The 25,446-nt window shown below is 47.2% G+C and overlaps 1 protein-coding gene across 1 annotated transcript in view; it reads right to left on the reverse strand.

Annotated features, from left to right (window-relative positions):
- GPC3 (glypican 3) overlaps positions 1 to 25,446 on the reverse strand; it is a 274,404-nt gene that overhangs the window by 63,260 nt on the left and 185,698 nt on the right. The window contains exon 6 of the mRNA XM_065411009.1: positions 15,099 to 15,219. Within this exon, the coding sequence (XP_065267081.1) occupies positions 15,099 to 15,219 (121 nt within the window). The remainder of the gene's footprint in view (positions 1 to 15,098; positions 15,220 to 25,446) is intronic.

A 25,446-nucleotide genomic window follows, 5' to 3' on the forward strand; every position in this document is an offset into this window, starting at 1 on the left:
GCTTTGTATGGGCTGCACTATACTTTATAGAATCATAGTATCGTAGGACTAAAAGGGACCTTGAGAGGTAATGTAGTCCAGTCCCTTGCACACAAGGCAGGAGGTATTTGTCTGACCTCTCTTAAAAACCTCTAATGACAGAGATTCCACAACCTCCCTAAGCAATTTATTCCAGTGCTTAACCACCCTGACAGTTAGGAAGTTTTTCCTAATGTCCAACTTAAGCGACCCTTGCTGCAATTTAAGCCCATTGCTTCTTGTCCTATCCTCAGAGGTTAACGAGAACAATTTACCTCCCTCCTCCTTGTAACAACCTTTTATGTACTTGAAGATTGTTATTAGGTGTCCCCCCACTCGGTCTTCTCCAGACTAAACAAACCCAATTTTTTCAACCTTTCCTCATATGTCACCTTTTCTAGACATTTAATCATTTTTGTTGCTTTTCTTGGGACTTTCTCCCATTTGTCCACATCTTTCCTGAAACGTAGCACCCACAACTGGACACAATACTCCAGTTGAGGCCTAATTAGCATGGAGTGGAGCGGAAGAATTACTTCTCGTGTCTTGCTTACAACACTCCTGCTAATACATCCCAGAATGGTGTTTACTTTTCTTACAAGGGTTACACTGTTGACTCATATTTAGCTTGTGATGCACTCTGACCCCCAGATCCCTTCCCGCAGTTCTGCCGAATCGGATGTTACTCATGGCAGATTAACTCCTACTGATTTTTACACATACGCGCTATATTGGGCCTAAGACATCGCTTGGTCTTACCCATATATCTGGATACATGGGGGTAAGGAAACCACGTTAATTTCTACTTGTGGGGGAACTCTTGGACCTTGACATCTGCACAAGAAGGGCAGAGTTGATTGTTTAAGCCAAAATTGACATTGTTTCAGATGCTCTCTTCCCTAGTTAGATTTTGACCAGTTTCTAAATTGCATCAGATCATCATCTTCAAGCTTTCAGGCTACACAATCAGACACAGGAACACGAAGCGGGAGAGGAGGCAATTTCCTCACCGTGTCAACTCTTTAAGGCATGGACTTGTCATTTGCTATATACTTGGACAGCTCCCAGCACAATGGGGCTCAGCCTGGTTGTGGCCTGCTGGTATTACCGCAATATAAGTGTTAACTAATAATAGCTACTACTAACAGATGCATGCACTCCTTACCGATCAGATCTGTACCAGCGATCCTAAACTTCTGCTCTCTCCGATGCTCCCCAGTCTCACCACTAGGAACGCCACAACCCAATCTCCCTTCTGTTCCACTGGCAATTCTCTTCCCCAAAACAAGGGCCTCCATTCTAAGCCTTCGATCTTCCACGCACCTAACTGCCCTGGCCAACAGCCATGCCTCTTCTTCTCCAAGACTATGTGAGTGGCACTCTCCCAGGGCAAGGTTAGCTTTAAAAGTAGCTCTCCAACTAGTACAGTAGCTGGATTGCAGGAAGGGGATAAAAAGATTGTATATTATATAAATATATCTATAAATAAAACAGATCTAGAATTAAGTGAGTGAGTAAAATGTATCCATTTATCTTTCCGATCTGAACTGTAAAGAGGGCTGATGTATAAGCTTGTCTGTTTACTGGACCGGATCACTCAGTCTTCTTTTGCACCCTAGGGGACTGTTTTTTATAAACAGTTTGTCTCTTTATAGAGGCAGCGTCTCAGGTGCAAATGCTAGCACCGGGCTACCTGGATGGATCCACAAATCAGATAGACAGGCATCTAGGCACTAGTATCTGCTCTCACAGGCAGTTGTGGGTGCAATCATTTGTTGACCAAAAAGAAGGCCCTTTTCAAAATCAGGCCCAACAAATACACTCTGTATGCATGGGAGCAGAGCCAAGCCGCTCAGGTAGGAAGCTGATTCTCTCATCATTTTAGCATCCAACTGAAACATCTCAGACTTTTGTTTCTGTTCAGTGCTGGTGACTTTATACCCCTCCGCTGATGCACTAACAAAGGCACTTAAAGAGCAACACCTGTACCCAGCCCTAGAGAATTAATCTGCTGGTGCACAAGGTTAGTAAAACCTCCTGGGCACACAGAGGAGCTGGCCAAGAAGAAATGTATATGAAAAAGTTCCTGCTAATCATCAGATCTCTTGGCTACTTTAAGGAGCATCTTCTATAATCCCCCGGGCAATTTTATCCCACAGCCAGAGAAATCTCTGTGTTTCACACAGAACCTTTTCATACATGTTCTCAGAAAGACCAACCAATAAAAACACAATTAGTCATTTAAATATTGTACAATAACAATAATCCTCAAGGCACGGGCATATACAGGCAATAAGTGCTCTTGCAGTTTAAACTCCTTAGCTTGGTCTCAACATTTAATCAGCTGCAAAAACCATTTACTGCTACATACATTACAATAACGTGGGCACTGGAGTATCATGAACAGCTTTTGCACTTGGTTAAAAGTTGAAACCAAGCTGAAGAGTTTAAAATGCAAAAATATTTATGGGTAGTATATGCCAATGCCTTAAAGATTGTGTGTGTGTGTGTGTGTGTGTGTGTGTGTGTGTGTGTGTGTGTGTGTGTGTGTGTGTGTGTGTGTGTGTGTGTGTGTGTGTGTGTGTGACAGAGAGAGAGAGAGAGAGAGAGAGAGATACACATGCACACATAGAAAATGTGTAATATATAAATACTAAAGCCCAAAGTTACAGTGGACTTACTGAGTAGCCAGTGTATCAGTTATGATTCAAAACACCTGCTTTAATGTAAATACCTGGGATTTCTGCAGGTGTCACAGTAAGGACATGAATACTGTCAATCATTACTAGACATTGAAAAAACTTCCATTCATTCTCTGGTGACAATATGGATTGGCTGGAAACTTAAGTGGCTGATGTCATTCCACCTCAAGCTGTGATCTGATCAGGTCTCACAAACTAACCAGAGTCAGGTCTGATCAGTATGTAGAGAGGATACCTACAAGAGAAACCTCCATGCTATAGAAAGTGGTGTCAGTTCTTTAATGGGTGTCACACTTTCTCTCAGTCAGTACTGAACCAACATTCAGCATCAGGCTAAGGAGCAGAAGGTTTTTGGATGAGATGCTAAACTGAGTTCTCAACCACGTATGGTCATTAAAGAGACCACAACACCTTTTGCAAGAGTGCGGTTGTTGAGTCCTGGCCTCCCTACATTTTCCTGGAAGCTTAAAGTAGATTCATAGATTCTATGGCCAGACGGGACCATTGTGATCATCTAGCCTGACCTCCTGTACAGCACAGGCCATAGGACTTCCCCAGAATAATTCCTATTTGAACTAGAGCAGATCTTTTAGAAAAACATCCAATCCTGATTTTACCGTATTCTTCTTCATTTCATCTCCTAAGCTGTGCATAGCCCTACCATGCATGGTTTAAACCCTAACGATGGCTGGATTTCTTTAAAGTGAAGTGATTACTGCAAACATACATTGTTAGTAAAGCACTTTCAGATCATTCAGGATGAAAGGCGCCATATAAATGTAAATAATAAATAGCTACAACAAATTAATAGCAGCCTGTGTTATTAGACAGAATCCAGAAGGTGGATTCATCTCTTTGACATTCCCTGCTAGCATCTGGAAAGGACATGTGGGTATGTACCAAACAAGGATACATATTAATGTTTCTAGGACAGGAAAGACATGAATTTGCCTCGTTCTTTTCCCCAGCTGACCAGAGAATAAATCAGCGGAATGGACACATCACATTCATGAGATTTACAGCTCAATCATTCAAGATTTGTGACTGAACCCTCTAGAGGAGGGAACAGGTCTGGCCTATTCTAGTGTTTCAGTTTGGGATTGTCACACCAGCCACTAGAACAGAAACTATAAATGGTGGAACCCGCCAGATCTAATGGAAGGTGTGGCAGAAGGCTCTTTTGGAGCAGGCGCTCACTGGTTTTATCCCCAAGGCCACAAGTATGAAGCTAGCTGACAGCTGGGCTGTGTGTCGGGGGGGAGGGTGTTACAGATCATTATGTACTCTCTCCTACTCAGATTTACCAGAAAACCTACCACATTTAAAAATGAAGATATGCAGCTCCTTCCTCTAACCCATTTTGTGTTGTAAGCAGCTATTAGCATCAATCTTCCTGTCTCAATGCACAATTAGGGTTCCCCCCCAACCCCAGAACTTAAGCTATCGCTCGTCTTTGGGGGCTAGCTTTGCAGTGTGACACTCCTAGCTTTGGTTCCCCTGACCCATTCCCCGTGGTGGTTCCTCGGTTGTGCCAGAAGCTGGGAATGAGCAACAGGGGATAGATCACTTGATGATTCCCTGTTCGGTTCATTCCCTCTGGGGCACCTGGCATTGGCCACTGTCGGAAGAGAGGATACCGAGCTAGATGGACCTTTAGTCTGACCCAGTATGGCCATTTTTATGTTCTTAAATATGGCAGCCTCCCAGTAAAAGACCCAGAGGCAGCAATAGCAAGGATTTAGAAACTTTGCAGGTGAATTCTGCCCAGCCTGCTGAGAAGAGAGCCAACATCCCTGCTTTTTTCCTCACTCTCCCTACTGCAGGAGTAACAGATTGCAATAACTGGCTAATATGCAATCAAGTTCATTTAAAAAATATTACTCCTGTTACTGGTTCCCTTTCTTTAAAATGTAAGAAATCAGATTGACTTTCAGGTCAGACAGCCACACAGGCCCACCCTGGGCCATGGGCAGTAACACACAGTCATGCTCTACACAAAACTATTCCGTCGCCAGAGATGATCAAAACTTATACATTCTGACACAATTTAAATTTGGAAAATTTTCAGCAAATCTCCATTTTTAACCAACTCTAGAACTAGCTGAAATTTTGATAATTTTGATTACATTTTCATATTTACAAAAAGTGGTTAAAACATTTCCACAACATTTGTTTGTGACAGTTTTCCCCAGCCATCTTTAGCCGATACCATTTCTACTGGAAAGTCAAAATTGACCGAAGCAACAGCCTGTTTAGGGACAAAAATACAGTGAAACCCCCATGCTCAAGGCAGCACCAAATATGGCTGCTTATTGGATCTGGTTTTTCAAGTACGTATTTATCATTTGAGAGGCTATCCATCGCATGAACTATCTTCTACAGTATCAATAAGAATTTTCTTCTAAATTATGGGGACTAGACTCAGAGCAAGAAGCTGTTTGATATGATGAATTGGGCCCATAGTAACTACCGTAGTCTCTTAATTGGACATCTATGCATCCAATTGTTGGTGGGCTTTGTGATTTAACAACAATTCCAAGTTTATTTCCTTCATAACAGGATAAAGTCCAGCTACACTTACAGGATATCTGGTGTTTGTTTTCCAGTGCCATTGTGCATCAGCTGCATGTTTTGATGCAAAGAAAATTAATCCAGTTTAAAAGGTATTTTTTCAAATGATCTCCACTGTATTGTTTCAAGCACACACTCTGCAGGACACACCTGACCCTCTTTGTATGAGCAGCAATGAAGCACTACAGCTGATATTAGAATTGAAAACACAAAAATGGAGTTCTTCACCTTTTCTCATGCTATTATCTAGTTACAGAGCAACATAGATTAGAGGCCATGATAAGGTGAAATGGCTTAACTAGTAATATGTTAACATGTCAAACTTAACAACATGGGGTGAAATCCCGATCCCGTGGAAGTCAATGGCAAAACGTTGAGTGACTTCCATGAGGCCGGGATTTCTCCCCTGGTGTCTACAGCCTGAAACCCTACAAATGCTAGTTTTATTATATCCCAAAACCCAGCCCTTGTTGATTCCCGCTGAGCACACCAGCTTAGTAAAATATTGGTTTTGCCATGAAAAAGAAATAAGATTGATTGATTTGTCGTCCACTAAGAACTCATTGATCCAAATGTTTGATTTGATCCTAGGCTACAGGCAAATAATCCTCACTGAATCAAATGATCCGTGGAAGGGAATGCGTGATTAGCAAGAAGAGGTGCGATGGAGCGTCCACCTCACACAAAGCCTGTTAACCTCCTAGGCTGCACCTGAAGGAAAGCCAGGGACTGATGAGGCCTACTGGCTGAAAAAGCCCAGCTGGGGGAGGAGCTGAGCTAGACGTATAAAGACAGGAAGTTGGTGGTAAGACAAGGCTGCGAGGAGGAATGCAGCAGTCACTCCCTAGAGAGGAGGGGAGTTGGCTAGGTGCAAAGAGGAGATCTGGGGCCCTGCCTTGGACTACAGACTCTGGCAAGAACCCAAAAGGGGGTGAGGAAGCTCCAGTGGTAACTTTGGGATGAGCCAGAAGATAGGGAAGACTGGTAGGAAAGAGCCAAGAGAAACAGCGACACAACTGGCATTTGAGCAGACTGTGGTTGCTAGGCATAGGGTCTCTGGGTTGGAACCCGGAGTAGTGAGCAGGCCCGGATTCTCCTGCTGGCCACCGGGAAAGTGGCACAGAACGGGAAGTGAATTGGAAGACTGTCTGAGACTGCAGAGAGATTGTTTGGCTGGTGGGCTTGGAAGGGGAGGACTAGAGTGACCTGGCCGGAGGGCTGAGTCACAAAGGGGGAGCAGCTGGAGTCCAGAGAGAGAGAGGCGAAAGGGTGAACAACCCAAGGAGGGGGAAGTCAGACCGGTTGAGAGCTAATCCACAGATGAGCCACAAGGAGGCACCCCAGCAGTGAGCGGTTAACCCCATGACAAGGTGAGATTGAAAATTTTGGGGAAAAACTTGAGATTTTTCTTTTTTGCCTTTAGTTTTTTTTAAACACAGGATTGTCCCTTTTCTGGTCCCCTCCCATCCCTTTCTGAAGTTCCTGCTGAGGGAAAGTATCAGGGAGTAGCCGTGTTAGTCTGTATCCACAAAAACAACAAGTAGGCCAGTGGCACCTTAAAGACTAACAGATTTATTTGAGCATAAGCTTTCATGGGTAAAAAACCCACTTCTTCAGATGCGCTCTTGGTAGATGCAACCGAAGAGGATACTTCCTTCACCTATTAAAAAGCACCTCTCCATTCTCATTATGTAAAAAACTCTGGGTGTGACAAAGGCTCAAAGTGCTTTGGGGTTTTATGGTAAAATCCGACATGTTTATGTCTTTCCAAAACCCATGACCAATCTGTGTAGGAAATAAACTATCCATGGCTGGATCCTGCTCTTACTGAAGTCGATGGGTGTTTTGCCATCGACTTTAATGATAGCAGGAGTGGTTTCTTCCCTGGTTTTTTCTACCGCTCAGTATTATAGGGTTAAATTCACATGTGTACAGAGGGCCAGCATGAGGAATACGCACCACTAAAATCCTATTTTGTGTGCTAAGTAGGATTTAAGTGGTGCATAGGACTCAGACCAGTCCTGTGCACAGGGGTGAATTTCACCCTTAGTGAACAGTGTCAGACTGTTCGCTGCACCACGGCATAGCATTATGTTTACCATGGCATTTGTACTATCCCGTAGACTTAAAATGGGAAATACCTCAAATTCCAGAGATCATTTAACTGCTGCAAGCACTGGCTGGTCTACACTGGCGGGGGGGGGGGGGGTCGATCTAAGATACTCAACTTCAGCTACAAGAATAGCGTAGCTGAAGTCAACGTATCTTAGATCGACTTACCTCCCATCCTCACGGCGCGGGATCGATGGCCGCGGCTCCCTCGTTGACTCCGCTTCCGCCTCTCACCCTGGTGGAGTTCCGGAGTCGATGAGGAGCGCGTTCGGGGATAGATTTATCGCGTCGAGACGAGGCGCGATAAATCGATCCCCAATAGATCGATTGTCAGTACAACAGTCAAGAAACCTAAGTTTCAATACGTTGACTAGAAAGTCAGACAGAGGTAGATTATTCCTTAGCCAATAATAGTTTTAAAAAATCAATTCAATTAACTCAAGGCTGATTTAGAAAAAAAACCCACTCTGTGTGACCTATTCTTAGACTGTTCTCACACTAAACCCACACTAAATAAAGCCGGGATGTTTGTAGACAGAGCCCTGACATGTGGCAATGGTTTTTAAAAGCCAGTGTTATGAAAATGTCCAAGGAAAGAACATTATTTTTGGAATTAAAAACGAGATATAGTCTAACCTAATTTTGTTTTAATTCACGCATGTCACATGTCCCCTAATTTAACTGGCCTAGCAGATCTCTTGTAATTGCTGCTTGCATATGCAGTCAGACTCGGTGAGTGAATATTTACAATGGTGCGTTAACGAGAGCTAATGAATGGCATCTGAGTCACAAAAGGACAATGCAGTTAGCCTTTAAAGACCAGACCTAGACTTGGCGGAGCTATAGATTATTTCATGTAGTAGAAAAAGGAATTAGCTGATACAGCCCAAAACACATTTATCATTTAAAAAAAAATCTTCTGTCATTTTATTTAATAGTCTTAAATATAAATAATTGTGAAGTCTGGTTGCTTTCAACAGCATGTGGTTTTAATATTTTAATTGCTACAAACAGTTTCATAATGTTGCCCAAAAAGGCATGCCCAAGTAATTATTTTGTTTATTACATTTCTTGTGAGGATTTGATCAATTATATTCTGTATATGCAGTAGTTTGAGTATTGTAGTACTAATACATTCATTTCAAAACTGGAAAATTAGCCAGCCGGGACTCATTTTGTTATGCGCTGTTAAATATTGTATGTTCACTGATAAATATTGGGTATCATTTTATTTTAAAATCAGGCAATTTACACATTTTGCTAATTATGATGCTATCATATGGTTACCAGATTAAAATGCAATGTTAGCGGGAGATACGGCAATGTCTAATACAATGCATCAGGAGGGGATTTCATCAAACCTGTCTCCAGCTTTCCAGAGTGGAAAACACATTTCTGAAAGACTTGTGAAATCCTCAGGGTCTCCCATAACACATTTAACAAGACGCCCACTTGAAACCATCTACTGACATTATCCAGGAAAGTCGTTTTTACAACAGCCACATGGCTCCCTCTTAAATATCACCGTCAGCGGGTGCATTGCCACAGGTAACATCAGGCACCTGGCCCACACCTTGGTCATTGCCGGAATGCTGTGATGACTTTCCATTGAAGAGCTACAGTTACTGCAGGAAATGATAGTCTCCCTAAGTCCACCCCACCCTTTCCCCCGAGTAGCATCATGGCAGCTGCCAGCCCTTGTAAGGAGAGCAGCAATCTCAACACGGGTTGGGCACCATATTTGCTGGCTTTCTATCTGCTAAAGGTGGGGCAGACAGACTGACTTCCTTTGCCTGCAGATGTCCCAACTGTTCAGCAAATGCACGGCTGTCATTACTCTGTGTCCACAGTATATGCCAGGGATGTATTCCCAGCCACTAAGTCAGGGTGGTCTTGCTTTACCAAGGTGGGGGTTGGAGGGAAGCTAACAACCCCACCTTGGTAGGTCCCTTGGGATTCAGGCATTCCATCAGGGAATAGGAGGACACTTGGGCGTAAGAGCGTGATACAGTTTCCAGGCCTGTTTTGTTTATATTAGATTCCGTAACATCCTAGTCTTTTGCCCACTTTCCAGATGACCCCGTGCGAGCACGGCCTCCATCGCGACTGCGCTCAGCAAGTACTGAATACATAATCTCAGTCAATCCAACAACCTTTAAACACGCCTGTGGAAGCTTCGATTCCCGTTCTGCAAACCCTGTGTGTGTGTTGTGCCACTGGGCAGCCTTTCATCTTTACGGGCCTGATTGTCCCCTTCTAGAATGCTGAGTTTTACTGCCTCTTGCACTTCCAAATTTTGACTCTGATCCTACCTTGAGACTCGGGCAGGGAGCTCCCTCTGAAGAACCCCAGAAGGCCCAATACCTGGACCTGACTGGAGGATCAGGGCCTTAATCTGGACATGAGAAAAAAGACACGAAGGTTTCACCTTGTAAAACAAGCATATTCCTAGAAATCACATAGTCTCTTTATATTCTAGGAAATCAATCAAAGTTAATTTCCCAGGGTTTGTGAAAGCCTATTGCCTGGACTGTGATTCCCAAATGGGTTTTTTCAAGAGCTTAGATGCCTGTTATATTTCTGGCTAGAGAATATGCGGTATGATAAAAACACAGTCCCTACACAGTGTAATAAATTACAGATTGTTTGATGTGCAAACCAAAGATCTGTCAAGCTACAATATAGTTGAAATATTTTAAATGAGTCCTGCACTCCAGTGTCTGGAAATTTAAAATATGTTTCCAGGCCTCTCAATTTTCTAATGACATGTCTTGCCCACTTATTTTCCTTTTGGGGGTTTTATTCCAATTCTTACCAAGTATTGGTTCAGAATAATGCTCCTCTTCCTGGAGATAGTCCCACCAGAAAGGGGGCAGGGGCGGGGGATAGATAAGCTTATGACTGGTCCAGTGGTTAAGACGCTAGCCTAGGACTTGGGATGCCTGCATTCAAGTTCCTACTCTGCCAGAGATTCCCTGAGGGTCGCTAGTCTCTCTATGCCTCTGTTCCCCAACTGCAAAATAGGAACAGCAGCAGTGCCCCACCCTCACAGGGGTGCTCTGAGAAATAAATATAGGGATCAATTAAAACTCACTTCCATGAACGAGATCCCTGACTTCCCAAATGTGATAACGCTAATGTTTATGTATGAGCCATCCATGCTTCTGGGCACAGAATGAAAGCAACTCAAATCACAACTTGGTCTAAAGGCAAAGGAATCTAAAAAATCCCAGTACCAACATGATGATGATAAGAAACCAGCTCACCCACCAACCCGCAATAAACAGAGCCACCCACAAATCACACATTAAAAAGAAACACAAAACAGCTTGGCGTGTCAATCTTATTATCAGGAATCATGCTGCAGAAAATGTCACTCACTCCAAAAAGATCTGACCTGAGACGTTAAACTTACTCAAACTGCTGTGTGTTTTATTTTTGAAAGACCATTAAACCAAACCTAATAAATTCAGACAGACCTTTTTATTTCCCCTTTTGTATAGTTTTAACTTGCTGCTTTCCTTCCAACCTCTGGGTATTCCATTCTAGTGTACGAATGAGGCTCACATGAGTGCTTGAAAAGCATGCAAGTTCTACAACACAGAATGCAACTTGGGGGTAGGAGAGAGGTGCTTTATAGGCAATTAATGCATTTATTTAGATTCAGATGAAGACTGATTGGTTAATGAGTGACAAAACTATACAATTTATTCACCAAACCTGAACAAGCTCCAGAGAATTCTGAAGCTTTGTCATGCTTTTGGAAAAGTATTCATTCTTATAGCATGAACAGCCTATAATAAATAAAGGCTAAAACATCATAAAACATAAATTACATCTATTAGCAACAACCAAGAGTTAAAGAAAATGTTTTGGAACTCAACTAACTGGAAACGGAGTATACATATGTCTCTGGGATCAGAGCTGCATCTCCTCTGATCAAAACAATGGACTGGGAGCCATTTGAAAGACATTGTTGCTATCTACTGGATCCCTACAGAGAATGCATTTCAGAAACCTGAGCACGAAGAGCCGATAGCTGAAAAGCAGTTCTCATTGCCCCTCTTCTCCAACAGACACTGAAAGCCTGAAGAAACCTCCTTTAAAAGATGCCCTCCATTTGAGTAGATCAGATGAGCTACTTTCCATCTCTCTTCCAGTTTGGGAGTCCACACTGCATTCTACAACATGACTGTAGCCCACGAAAGCTTATGCTCAAATAAATTTGTTAGTCTCTAAGGTGCCACAAGTACTCCTGTTATTCTTCCAACCAGAATTGCTGCTTTTCACATCTCCTCCTCTTTGGGAGCCCATTGTCGGTGCAGATGTGAACGAGACAGAGAAACTTTCCTGAGCCAAGGAACTAAGCACAAGGGTGAGATTCAATCCCCAAAAATCTCAAGTCTAAGAAAGATCCAATTTCCTTTTTACCAGGATCCGAGCCATTTACCTTGGCTTAATGTATTTGGCATGAATAGCTGGTTCATAACCAGTTCTCAGGTATTATCTTTTGCTTTCAAAATGTTTTCTTCTGAACTCTTTTCCAGTGACAAATGGCCTTTCCCCAAAAGTAAACGTTTTCACAAAGGCCTTTGATTTTTCAAAATGTTCACATTCGATATATTTAAAAAAAACGCAGTTGAACTGAACTGGATAGTGGTAAAGCTGCAGACGTTGGTTGCCATCTACTGGTCTGGTATTAGCATTGGTAAGTGGCTGTCCTGTGACCAGCTCACCCATCGCTGGGCTTTCCACACGTCCTTTTTCTCAATTTCTTTTTTTCAGTTTCAAAACTGAAAAATGTGGGGGTTATTTTATTTTGGTTTGGTTTTTTAAACTATATATATTGTAGCTTTACCACTACACAGTTCAGTTCAACTGACTAATTTACCCTTGGTCTCCTAGTCCATGAATCTTAGCCTCCCCGCAACTTGAACTGATCAGCAAAAGACCTGACTTGACCCAATCTGGCAGCCAGCATTTCCCAACCATTTTATGTCAGCCGTTTCAAGTACACTAATAAGCATGTTTTGTTCAGTGCGTCTTTCTCACTGTGAATAGCGAAATACCACCACCATCAGCAGGCTGAAACCTGCCTTCTTCCAAGTTTAATAGGGAGCTGATTAGGCCTTTTTCTCCTTTTAATAAGCAAGACCTGTTACCCTGTATTGTAAAGTACTGCAAGCTGGCATGCATGAATGTAAAGGAAAACTGGGTCTGTGCCCCAACAGTAGTTCTGCTACTCTGTGTCAGGGTGTATATGGCTCACCTTCACATGAGCACAGAAAGAGTTAATTCCTATGCAAAACTGCCTGCTACTTACACCCACATAGGAGGTAACAGAGGTGTGTCTTGGGGACGTAAAGACTCAAGCCAGGGAATGCTAGTATTACAAAAATAACAGGAGTACTTGTGGCACCTTAGAGACTAACAAATTTATTAGAGCATAAGCTTTCGTGGGCTACAACCCACTTCTTCGGATGCATATAGATGCATGGTTCACTCTATATGCATCCGAAGAAGTGGGTTGTAGCCCACGAAAGCTTATGCTCTAATAAATTTGTTAGTCTCTAAGGTGCCACAAGTACTCCTGTTATTTTTGCGGATACAGACTAACACGGCTGCTACTCTGAAACCTAGTATTACAGTTCCCTGATGTTCACTGGAGCAGAAAAGAAGTCATCAGCAAACCAACTCAGCTAGGAACTTCCGAAAGAGCAAAACCTACCGGCAGGCCAGCCTTGAAAGTGTGCTTTTGTTTTAGCCTCACTGAGCTTTTTTTAAACCCTGTTTGTGTTCGAAAGCTTATGAAGAAAGCTCACAAGACAGCTCTCCCTGCGTAGACTCTGCTCTCAGGCTAATTTGGGTAACAGCCATATTACAGGGCACATTATTATTACTCGGATAGTTGAACCCACAAGGCCCAAAAACAGTCTGTGCCCAGAAACGGCAAAGGCTTAAGCCCCCAAGGGCTGCATTTAAAAGCAACCACACGTCGCTCCACACTAGTGTCACAGGAACGAGAGCAGAGTCCATGGAGCTCTGCTGGTCTGGGGCAAGGCAGGAAGCAGAGAAACCACAACACCAGGAAAGAGGACACAGGGAAGCCAGCCTAAGACCTAACCCTGAGCTGTTGGGCCAGGGACTTGTGGTGGTGGTACTCAGGCCGCACGTTCCTCATCCCACTAACTCAAGGCAGAGCAAATGGAAGCAAGGGGGAAGACAGCCATATTGCTTCTATCGGTGCAATCCTGATTTAACTGGTCACAAGAAGAATATCTAGAGTGGAAACATCAGCTCAGACCGGGGCCCGTCGTGCCTGGTAAACTGCCTCCATCGAGGCCAATACCCGACACTCCAGGTGCACATGAAAACTTCCCATAATGCCACAGGAAAATTGGGCAAGGCAAGAAAATTCCTTCCTGGCCCTGGCAGTGATCAGTCTGGGACATGAAGCGTGAGATCTGATGACTGTTTTGCTACCCCAGTCTTAGCATGTTCCTTACGTTGATGTGTCAGTCATCACATCAACATAAGAGATGCAGCTGCAGTGTTTGACAGCATGGCCTCTGTGCAGGAACAGATTCTGCAGACCGGCTCCCCCGGACAAAGGATAACAATCATCTTCACAAGCCTCATCCGTACAACACAGAACCGCCGCCAAATGTGCTGAGCATGGCGGGGTTTGCTCTAGCGAACTGAGACCAGCCTAGCAGGAGAAACAGAGACCCAGGCCAGATCCACAGGGGGCATTCTGGTCTGTGCGTGTCCCCACCGAGCTGGCTATGAGTTTCACCCAGCATGGGGTCGCTCGCAGCTGATGTCAGCTCCTGCGCCGTTTTCTCAGTCAGACCCAGCAGAGGAGGCGGGAAGGGGCGTGGCACAGGCTATCCCCAGTTGGCAGATGGTCCCTTGGTGGCCACTGCCTGCTGGCAAAGGTGAGTGCAGCCCGGGCTACTGTACCTTACATGGGAGCCAGCACAGACCTGTCCCGAGAGGGGTGATGGATGCAGCCTCCCCATTCAATGGGCACACACCACCGCTGTCTGCCTCCTCCTTGCCCTGCCGAGGGGGCACCAACCACCCTCCGCCCAGCACCCCAATCTTCATCCCGGCCCACTGGGTCATGCCGGAAGGGCGGCCGGGCCAACCCTGAGCAGCGCTGCGACTCCATGTGCCAGGCCCGGAGCAGGGAGCTGGGCACAGGAGACACTGCTGTGGGGAGAGTGGGGGGCAGCTCGCTCCCACCCCTCGCTGGGCCCTTCCTCTCCACTGGGCTGGGATTAGGGTTGTGGTGCTGCTGTGGGTGGTCAGTGTCCCCAGGTTGCAGCGCCCGGCGCGGGGAGCTGGGCCGAGTCCCCTGGGACAAGAGACACTGCTCAGGGGTCTCTGTGGGTGCAACTGTGCCCATGAACCCCGCTCAAGCCACCCCTGCCTGAGAGCCTGGCTCCCTGAGCACCCCACCTCGAGACTGCACCGAGTCCCAGTCTGGACCATAAGGGGTACTGGTGGAGCTGGGCACACGCGTGTGTCATGGCCCTGGGTCCCATACTCACCACTGACGTCATGTGACTCCTTCGCTGTCATTAGACTGGAACATGCCAATAAAATCCAAGGAATGTATCTAATTGAGCAAAGCAGGGCGGATTTGGAAACCCCCCCGGAGCAATCCCCACTCCCCGCCCTCGCACCCACCTGGTTGATGTGTTTCAGTTTGTCGATGAGCTGGCTGATCACTGGCTCGGGACCCTTCGTTTTCATCTCGTGGGTGCCAGCTTGAGCTTTCCCCCCGTTCCTCGCCGCCTGGTGACTGTACCTGCGCGAGTGAACACAGAAGACAACATGGGGTGATGGACTGGACTCACAATCAGAATTATTTATTGCTTAGACCACAGCATGCTAGCTGCCTTCCCATCACAGAGGAAGACTCGGTCCCTCCCCTGAGAAGCACAGGACATTATTATTTCTCTAACCACAGCATCTAGGACCCCAGTCTGGCAAACACAGAACAAAAAGCTGGGCCCTGCCCTGAAGAGCTTCCAGTCCTGATGCAGTCTAAGAGGACAGACAGCCCAAGGTGGGGAAGGGATACGACACACAAGGCAGGCGAGCTGGGTGACGACTACCAGATGTTTGATGTAGGTCCAAGTTTGTTGTGGTGCTGATCTAAGTAAAATGTGAAAAATATTCCCACTCTACAATTCAACGGCCTTGTGCCCCATCTGCTCCCAGAGTCCACCCCAGTCACCCAGCCCCGTCCCTCCACAGCAGTGGTCCCCAACCTTTTTCGTCTGGCAGGCGTCAGACGACGAGCCACGGAGGACCGTGGTGGCGGACGAGCATCCGCCGAAATGCCACTGACAAGCGGCAATGTCAATAGGCGTCGCCGCCAAAATGCCGCCGACAAACAGTGTCATCCAGAGGCGTTGCTGCCAAAATGCCGCCGAAAATCGGTGGCATTTCGACGGCGACGCATCTGGATGACGCTGCTTCTCGGCGGCATTTCGGCAGATGCTCGTCCGCCGGCCAGTACGCGGGCACACTTAGACGCCCCGGCCGGCGCTATGGCGCCCACGGGCACCACGTTGGGGACCCCTGCTCCACAGCAATGGTTCCCTGGCTAAAGGGTTCCCGGGGTGAAGGGAGGAGTCAGCACATGTCTCGTAGACTTTGCAATGGAAGTGGGACTTCAGAGGGGATTTAAAGTAGGCTAGGTGGGGCCAGGGTGTAAGAAAGCCAGGAGACAGCTGCAGGAGAAGCAAACAAACACCACCATGGGGCTGGCAGCACTGGCAGGGCACAGTGGGTGGGAAGGGGATGCGAGGCCAGACCAGGGCAGAGAGGGGTGGCGTTAGGTAGGACCTGGAAGGTAATCACGAGAAGCTCAAATGCAGTGGAGAGGGGGAGCCAGGCCAGCGGAGAATTCATAGCAAGGCTGGCAGCAGGGGCGATGGTTGGAGCAGCTGCATGCTGTGCAGATCGCAGAGGGTGACGTGGGTGTCGGGAGCCCAAGGAGAAGGACGCTGCAGCAGTCAGGATGGGAGGCGGGGAAGGCCTGGGAAGTTCAGCTGTGTGGATGGAGAGGAAAGGTCAGGGGGTTGGGAATAGCATGGAGGAAGCAGCAGCAAGGTTTGGACACCAGCCAGATGTGAGGGGAACGGCGTCCAAGATGACACCAGGTCACAGGCCTTCGCGGCAGGGAGCGTGTGGGATGTTCAGCGGTGACAGGAGGAGGAGGGGAGAGGGCTTCAGAAAAGGGACCCGGAATTTGGGTTTGGCCAAGTTAACAGCATGACATCCACAGTCTGTGTTCAGTCCCCCCAGGGCCGCTGGCATTCCTGCAGATTTACGCCAGGGCACTAGGAAAGTGGCCCCAAAGCCTGAAATAGTAGCAGCTTTTCAAACACCACTGGGGCCAGGTTTGGGGGCAAGTGCTGTTCAGAACTGCCTTCGTTTGATTACCATGAGACCCGCCACCCAGGAGTGTTACGTGAGAGTCCCCACCTGAGATCAGGGCTGTGCAGAGACATGGCGAGAGTCAGTCAGCGGATGGCTACACCGCAGCGGGCAGCGTTTCTTCCCGCCCGGGCAGACAGGCACGCTCTAGCTCTGCTCGAGCTAAAAACAGAAGCGCGGGGGTTGCGGCACAGGCTGGCTGCAGCCCACCCAGCCCCTCAGGTGGCTAGCCCAGGCCACCAAAGCCACACTGCTATTTCTAAGCACATTAGCTTGAGCAGAGCCAGTGCGTGTCTGGATACCCGGGCCGGGAGGCTCACTCCCAGCTGCAGTGTCGACGTACCCTGAAGCGCTGTCACGCCGAACAGCTCAGAGCCTAAACAGACAAGGCAGAAAAAGGCAAGGCAAACAAGACAACTGTTCCCATTTTACAGATGGGGAACTGAGGCAGAGAGAGCAAGGTCACAATTCAAGAACATACTTCCACCCGATTTTAAAATCGATCACCATTCTGGAAATCACTTAATCACCGCTTGACTTGAAGCTCGCGCTCACAGTGAAGCACGTTGTTAAGTGGCCTTCAATCAGGCCCTATGTAACTTGGCCAAAGGACAGGGCCGGCTCCAGGCACCAGGCAACCAAGCTGGTGCTTGGGGCGGCACCTGGAGGGGGCGGCGCGGCGCTCGGGCCGCCGGGGAGAGCGGGGCCACAGCTGGGCTCGCCGCCCTCCCCCCGGCGCTCTGGCCGCCCTCCCCCCCGCGCCCTCCCCCGCCGGGGGGAGAGCGGCGAGCCCCTGCTGGGGCTCGCCGCCCTGCGCTCTGGCCGCCGGGGGGAGAGCCGAGCCCCAGCCGGGGCTCGCCGCCCTCTCGCCGCCCTGCCCCCGGCGCTCTGGCCGCCGGGGCTCGCCGCCCTGCCCCCGCCGGGGCTCGCCGCCCTGCCCCCGACGCTCTGGCCGCCGGGGCTCGCCGCCCTGCCCCCGCCGGGGCTCGCCGCCCTGCCCCCGACGCTCTGGCCGCCGGGGGGGGGGAGAGAGCCGAGCCCCCGCCGGGGCTCACCGCCCTCCTCCCAGGGCTCCGGCCGCCCTCCCCTCCGGCGCCCTCCCCCCGGCCGCCGGCGGGAGAGCGGAGCCCCCGCCGGAGCTCGCCGCCCCCCCCCCCACGGGGGGGGGGGGCGGGCGGGCGGCGGAGGCTTTTTTGCCTGGGGCGGCAAAAAAGCCAGAGCCGGTCCTGCCAAAGGAGTCTGTGAAGAGGCAGAGCAGATCTCCTGAGTCCCAAGCTAATGCCTTCACCTCAAGGCCCCCCTGCCTATACATGTAATCTATCTTGTAGCACTCCGAATTGCCACATTTGTCCCGGGGTGTTACCCAAAGTACAATTAAAATATCGTGCGTCTTTCCTGAACGACTTTCATTAAAAAAAATTAATTTGCGCACGATTCATGTGGGATTCAACGTTTAACGTTAAACACACAAACCTCCATTTATATTTTGAAAAGCCTTGTAGCAGGATAATCACCATGGGCTTTGGTGGAAAGTACCAAATACAGATACTCACCCAGAATAATAGGCACCGCTGCAGCGCAGCACAGCACTTAAGCACGCAATCAGGGGCTACTTGCCTGCTGAAAGTTAAGCGTGTGCTGAAATGCTTTGTTGGACTGAGCTCATGATTTCCACTGAGGTTGAAATAACAAATGTTTCTCAATAATTAGCTGGCTTTCAACAAACACACACTACATCAGAATCAATATTCTCAGAGCACCATCTTGTGGAAAGACGCATTACTACATGCATAAAACTGTTTAATTATTACACTCATAAACACTTGTTCCTGCAAGATCTGTGCCTAACTTTACACGTATGCATAAATGTCTGCAGGACCTAAGGTGCTAGAACTGTTATTTTTTCACACAATCGCAGAACATGACTAAACCAAGCCAACACGTCTATAAAACTATCAACTACATTAGCAACATGAACATGTAAAGGCCAGACTTTATAGATGCCTAAGAAATTGCCACCTTTGCTGCCATTATGCGAAGCTAATTTTAAAATGCAGAGACAGAACATTAAAGTACGTTGCTGAAAAGTGTTGTGGAGTTTCAGTGAGATTTAACTCCTGGGTTCCGTAGACTTCAACGAGAGCAGAACTGAGCCCCTGTTTGGAGCATACCTAAATCAAAGGAACACATTTCTTCTGGAATAGTGTTATACAAATGCAAATCAACAGATCCTGTAATCCCTGAGCAGGCAAAACTCACGCTGAAGTCAATGGGAGTTTTGTCTGGCCAAGGATTGGAAGATCAGAATCTCTGCCCTCTAGTACATCATAGATGACAGAGCACAGTAGATGTGGTAGGGCCAGGGGACATAATGTCCAGTGGCGAATGTTCAGGGAATGTGGAGACTATGGAAGGCACAGTGAGTGGCCCTGGTTAACTCCATCAGAGACAGGGCTGGAGTCATAGGCTACCAATGAGACACAGAATATGTCTTCATTGCACACTAAGGAGTGAGCCCAAGCCCCTCTTCCATCCACACACAAATCAGTCTGACTTGGGTCAGTGAGCGCTCAGGATCTGGGTCCTAGGACCCTACTAAAGGGGTGGGTCATAGCCCGAGTCGCACTGAGGCTCGGATCCAAGCCCTATATTTTGCAGTGTGGACACCGCCCAAGCCACAGACCCGAGTCAGATGGTCTGCGTCCCACAGAATGGACGTTAGCACAGTTGTGGGTCCCACAATTGTAAAACCTGAGTTTTGCAATGCAGTGTGGATGCTCAAGTGTGGGCTTGGGAACGCAGAGTCCACAAGCCGAGGTCCCACAGACCCAGGTTTACGATGCAATGTAGACAAACCCTAATGGCCATGCTACCCTCCCGCACAGGAAAACCCATGAGAGAGGACCTGAATGTTGGGGGGAAACTCCAGGAGGTTCCCCTTGCGGGGTTCTCCCTAGAACTGTCCTGCTACCTGGGCTGTGCCCAGATGCACAAGGCTTTCAATCCGTGGGTAGGCAATGCAGCCCTTCCTTCTCCCGAACAACGAATTCACGGGCACAGAACTAAACCTAAAGAGAGCTGGTTTGCTCATGAGCATCCAGACCTGCCCTGCTATTACACTCCAGCTCACAAGACTTCCGCCTGGCCTCCACCCGGGGGAAAAGGGAACACACCTTGTCAGGGGACAAACTCCCAGCTTTTATGCAAAAGGACGTGGCGACAGGAAAGCAAAGGAGGAAAGGCACGAGGACAGAGGCTGAATCACCTCCTCACTCACAGTTATTGGGCTCAATACAGAGGCCTGTGGGAGACAGGAGGTCAGAGTAGATGATCGAATGGTCCCTTCTGACCTTAACCTATGAATCTAGGAATCGTTTATAAAGCCCCCGTATCCCACCGGATGCAAGGCCTGATTTTCAGGGAGCCCAATCTCTGCCACTCCCTTTGGAGCTGACGGGAATTGTGGGCTCTGACAATCAGAGCTGTGAGGCTCAAAGTGCCTCTCCTGCTAGTCTGAAGCTGAAAGTATCATTAACACAAAGAAAACAGACATCCCAAATGCATTTCCTTGGCCTAGGGATGGAGTCAGGTCCCCCAGGCAGAGAGTGACGCAGATGCTGTAAGAGCATCTAAGCATGTTTCACTCCATCCCTATTCAGCAAAGCACTTAAACGCATGCTTAACTTTAAGCACCTTGGGTAAAATTTCCAAAAGTGCCAATGTGACTTAGGAGCCTGAGTCCCACTGACTTTCAGTGACCCTCAGGGAGAGATTTTCAAAGGCACAAACGGTGGTTAAGTGCCGAACTCCTATGTCACTTTTGAAAATGACACTTGACTAAGTCACTCGGTGCTTTTGAAAATCGTACCCATGATGTTTAGCGGAGCCGCGGCCTTCATTCTCGCAGTTCAGCTGGAGGGAAGGTCAATGGCAGAGCCCCATCAGTGTCACAGCAGAGGGGTTATGGCTTTCCGGAAGCCTGGCTGCCCCTAAGGAGTGGCAGGACTGTATGAAGTGAGCCTGGGCATCTTTTTTGAGCACACCCAAAGATGGTGTGTGAGCCGAAAGAGTTTGAAACTTAGCTTCAGTAAAAACAGTCCTGAAATCCCAGCTTGCCTGGAAAGGGCTGCGGGCACCATCCCTGCAGCCTGGTCTCCCAAAGTGCCGCCCACTTGACAGCCATCAACGGCTAGAGGGCTTACTGGGTCCTAAAGCCAGCCCTGCAACCATACTCACTGAAAATAAAAGTATAGGCAAACCAACAGCAAAAACACCGTCCTTTTCCCCAGGGTTCGGTGACTTCAGAGAATCCTGCCAGTAACTTCCTTTTTTGTCTTTCCATTCAACTCAGCAAGTGAGTGTATTAAGTGTTAATTAGCATGACAGTGGCCATGGTACTGCACAAGCAGGGACTGCATGACCTCACCTTATAGATTTACAGCAAATTTATTGTCTAAGAATAAAGTGTTTTGCGGAGCAGGGGCAGCATTTGGCATGTGCTTAGCTGCCTTGCTGAATTAGGGCCAAAGAGGGCCAGGTTGTTCCTGCATTGCCTTGAGTGACAGCAATGGGAAGTCTCTGGGCCAAACTGACCAAGGGATGAAGGCAAGACAGATGCAGAAAGGCACCTAGTGACGGATGCAGAACGTTTCCAACTTAACTCTCCATTGAATCTGAGCTGTTTTGCAGCTGCGTCTGTTCCATACATGAGCACTAACGAGCCCTGATACAGATCCCGTGCTCTAAGGACGCTGTCGGCACAGACTAATATAGTGCTATCTGGCGTAAATTATTCAAGTCCTCCGAGCTCCAACTGGGGCCCTGCCTTTTGAGACACCGATGCTACAACAGGAGCAGGTGCCGGGCCTCCACTTCATAGGCAGCACAAACCCAAAGATCCGTCCCTTTTTGATGTGGTACCCTGTAGTAGGATGTCATTCAGCAAAGTAACCCGGGCTTCCCTCCCATAGTTCCCGGGCAGGAGCTACTGTTTGTGACAAGATAATCTCAAAAGGAGAAATGTCCCGTTGTTGTAAAGTGTGCTGAGACATGGCTGTCACTAAAGATAATCACATGATGAAAACATTACCAAGCTAAAGCCTTGCAAGGGTTACATATCAATCTTTCATTCGTAAGTCATAAATATTTGGTGTTAAACCCAAATAAGGGGTTCGCCCCAACCCCCGGATCCAAAACTCTCACCTTTGCAAATGCTTTCCCACTCCAGCTCCATTAGCTTGCACCAATGGGGTTCCCAGCAAGTTTTACCTCCAGGTTTTCGTTTCAGAGCACGGGAGTCCAGACAACAAAATGGTTTTTAAATGTACGACAATAAATGTAGTGGCGTGTTTTTCTTCCCCACAGAATCTGCTTTAGCATTGAAATGCAGAGAGACAGCTGGAGCCAACTCGGCTGTGCTAAGTGTGGAGATAAATTACTGAACTGCAATGTAGGATTTACAGAAAATAATCCTGCAAGTCAAATGTAAAGTATTATATATGAAAGAGGAAAGTAACCGTTTCATTCAAACACCAATTCATTTATGCCGGCCTCCTGGCTACAAAGTATTTATTCTAATGCAGCTGCACATTTTAAGCCGGCTAGAAGGGAGCAGAATGTCCTGTCTGGTATATTTGATTTCTTCACTTTGATGCTCCTCATTGAACCTTAGTTTCTTGGTAGTGCGGGGGGACACCAAATGCAATAGAATCCGACTGCTCCACATGTAGGCAAGCCTGTTAAGGAAAGAGGACCCATAGGAATGGATCCTGAGACATCAACAGCCACCAATTCTGCAATATCAAAAGGTGCTCTGCATTGCAGGCCCTCTGTCGATTTATACCGGCTGGGGGCCTGGCCTGGAATCTTTGAAGTGTTCACCTTCTCCTGGGGGATACAGTATTGCCAGACCTCGAGCCAAACTGGAAGGGGGTTCTTTTCTATTTTGCTTGGTAACATTAACTGCCCTGAGTCCCAATCAGCCACACCAAGAGCCTCTTGCAGGGACCCGGGCCACCGAACGAAAGCCCTCCTTTCAGACGTACGGCCCCATTGACTGACTGTCGCAACAGGGCAACCAAGGGGGTGTGCGTTGCCCCCGCCAGGCACTGCCATTCAATCGCATCTGGCTGGTAAGCATTCCTTACACTGTTTTAAATAAGAGCTGAGATTCTCAGGTAATAGCCTGACTCCAGGAGCAGGGACTTTAAACAAAACACCCCCACCAAATATGGCAAGAGTCACAATAAAACCATGAGAGTTGGCAACACTGGGGATGGTACAAACTCTTTATCGCTTCATTTAACTTTAGTTCAACAACGTTAGAGACATACTAATGATGGAAGTGTTGGTCGGCCATTGGATCAACAGGTATGTTTAATATATCTAGAGAGAGACCCATGATCTCCATTCTTAAAATACTCTGGGAACAACCACTGAACAACCCACTACATTTGCCTAATTAAAGCTTACATATGCTAGGAAACTTTGTTTTATGTATCTAAAAAGTTATAAAATCCCCTTCCTTTATGGGACTCCACTGTGCCTGATATTCTGTAACATCGCCAGAAATAACTGTCCTCTTCAGGAGTTGAAGGTTCATTATTGGCATGGAATCATCCTTGTTACAATACACACATTTCTCTCTGGCGTCCTACTGTGCTTTGATTGTTTATTATTTGTACAATTAAAAAACCCTGAATATATTGGCAATAAAAAGGAAATCTGAAACTTTTCCCTGCAGGAAGTGAAATCAGGATAGTTTAGCGGGGTGCTAAGAATATGTTAATTTGGATACGGTATAAAAGGAGTAAGGATTAAGAGACGCACAGATAACTTAGGTTAATGTAGAATTTATCTTGTACAGCTTTGAAATGATAATACTTGCATAATTTGCTTAAAAGTTTTGCAAAGGATAAATGTGTCTGACGTGCTATTCAGAGGAGCTTTAAAGGAATATACCAGTATAAGCAGATTATTAAACTTTAAGAATCTGAACTTTTAATAGGCTTTAAAAATTAAAAGCTTTGAAATCCTGACACTCTGTATAAAAACCTTAAATTAGAAAGTTATTCTATAAAACACAGCAACACTTCTCACAGGCTGGCAAGTGCGCAGTGAATGGGCCTTTTCTGCGAATGTTGTGCTTCCCATCAGTGTGTAACACATTTTAATATACCTTAAAGGAGAGTTTTGTTACGCATTTCTTTTTTCTTAATACTTCCAGCATATTTTCTCCTACTGTGTAGCAACTGCACAGTTGAAGACACTCATGCCCAGGGAATCTGATTAGAAAAATCAACTTCTTTCGAAGACTGCATATCTTTGCAACATGCCTGTATTTCCTGATAGCGCTGCATCAGCTGATGTTACAAAAATAAGACAAAGAAAGGGGCCATCAGGATGGCAACCCACTAATCAAATTCACATGATACCAAGTTAGGAAGGAGAACAAATTATTTTTGGATCTGGACAGTACGATCTTGATAAATAAGAGAAAGAGACTGAAGTCTATAAAATCAGATTCAATAAAGGGAAATACAAAGTGGGTCACAATGGAAAGAATAATCCAATATGCAAAATGGGATGAGTCAGTCAATAGAAACACTAAATTCTTATAATCGACAGTGCTTGTCATCTACACAGCAATTTATTAATCCTAAAAGCATTCCGGTGAGTAGATAAATGTTGGGTCAGATCCTCGGCCGATGTAAATAAGCATAGCTCCTTTGACTTCAGTAGTGGTCTGACTTATAGCAGATGAGATTTTCATCCATTGTATTTATTATCTCATTTTACATATGGGGAAATTCAGGCAAATACCCAGTATGAGGTAGTATGCAAGCTGGGGTTAGAACTCAGGGATTCCTGGCTCCCCATCCTGCAATCATCCCTCTCTGCCACTCCCAAGGATCTACGGTCAGGGTTGCCCAGAGGATTCAGGGGGTCTGGGGCAAAGCGGGGGAGCTGCGGCGCTTGTACTCACCCGGCGGCGGTCCGGGTCTTTGGCGGCATTTCGGCGGCGGGGGGCCCTTCAGTCACTCCGCGTCTTCGGCAGCACTGAAGGACCGACCACCGAAATGCCGCCGAAGACCCGGAGCGACTGAAGGGCCCCCCGCCGCCGAAATGCTGCCGAGGACCCGGACCGCCGCCAGGCCAGGGCTTGCGGGGCCCCTGCGGGGCCTGGGGCAAATTGCCCCACTTGCCCACCCCCCTCTGGGCAGCCCTGTCTACGGTAGCAAGGAATATGGAGTCAACCACGTGATGTACTTGTGAAAAGCACAAAGGTGACGTCACATTGCACTAACAGGAACACCAGAGGGAAAAGCAAGACAAACAGTCCACCCTACTAAGCCATAATTAGGCCAACATGGGAGTGTCGTGTTCAGTCAAACTGGAGGAAGTTAAGAGGAGAGAAATGAAAAATGTGATAAATGATTTGGGAAATGAGAGCCATTGGGAAGGCTAAACGCACCGGGCATATCTAACCTGTGAAAAGGAGGGACATGACAGTGGTCTGCAAATACATAAAGCAATATTATAAATAGGACAGAGCCAGTACTAACCAAGAGGACAAGAAGTGAAGAGG

Source organism: Emys orbicularis, chromosome 9, assembly GCF_028017835.1.
Source record: "Emys orbicularis isolate rEmyOrb1 chromosome 9, rEmyOrb1.hap1, whole genome shotgun sequence".
Lineage (NCBI taxonomy): Eukaryota > Metazoa > Chordata > Testudines > Emydidae > Emys > Emys orbicularis.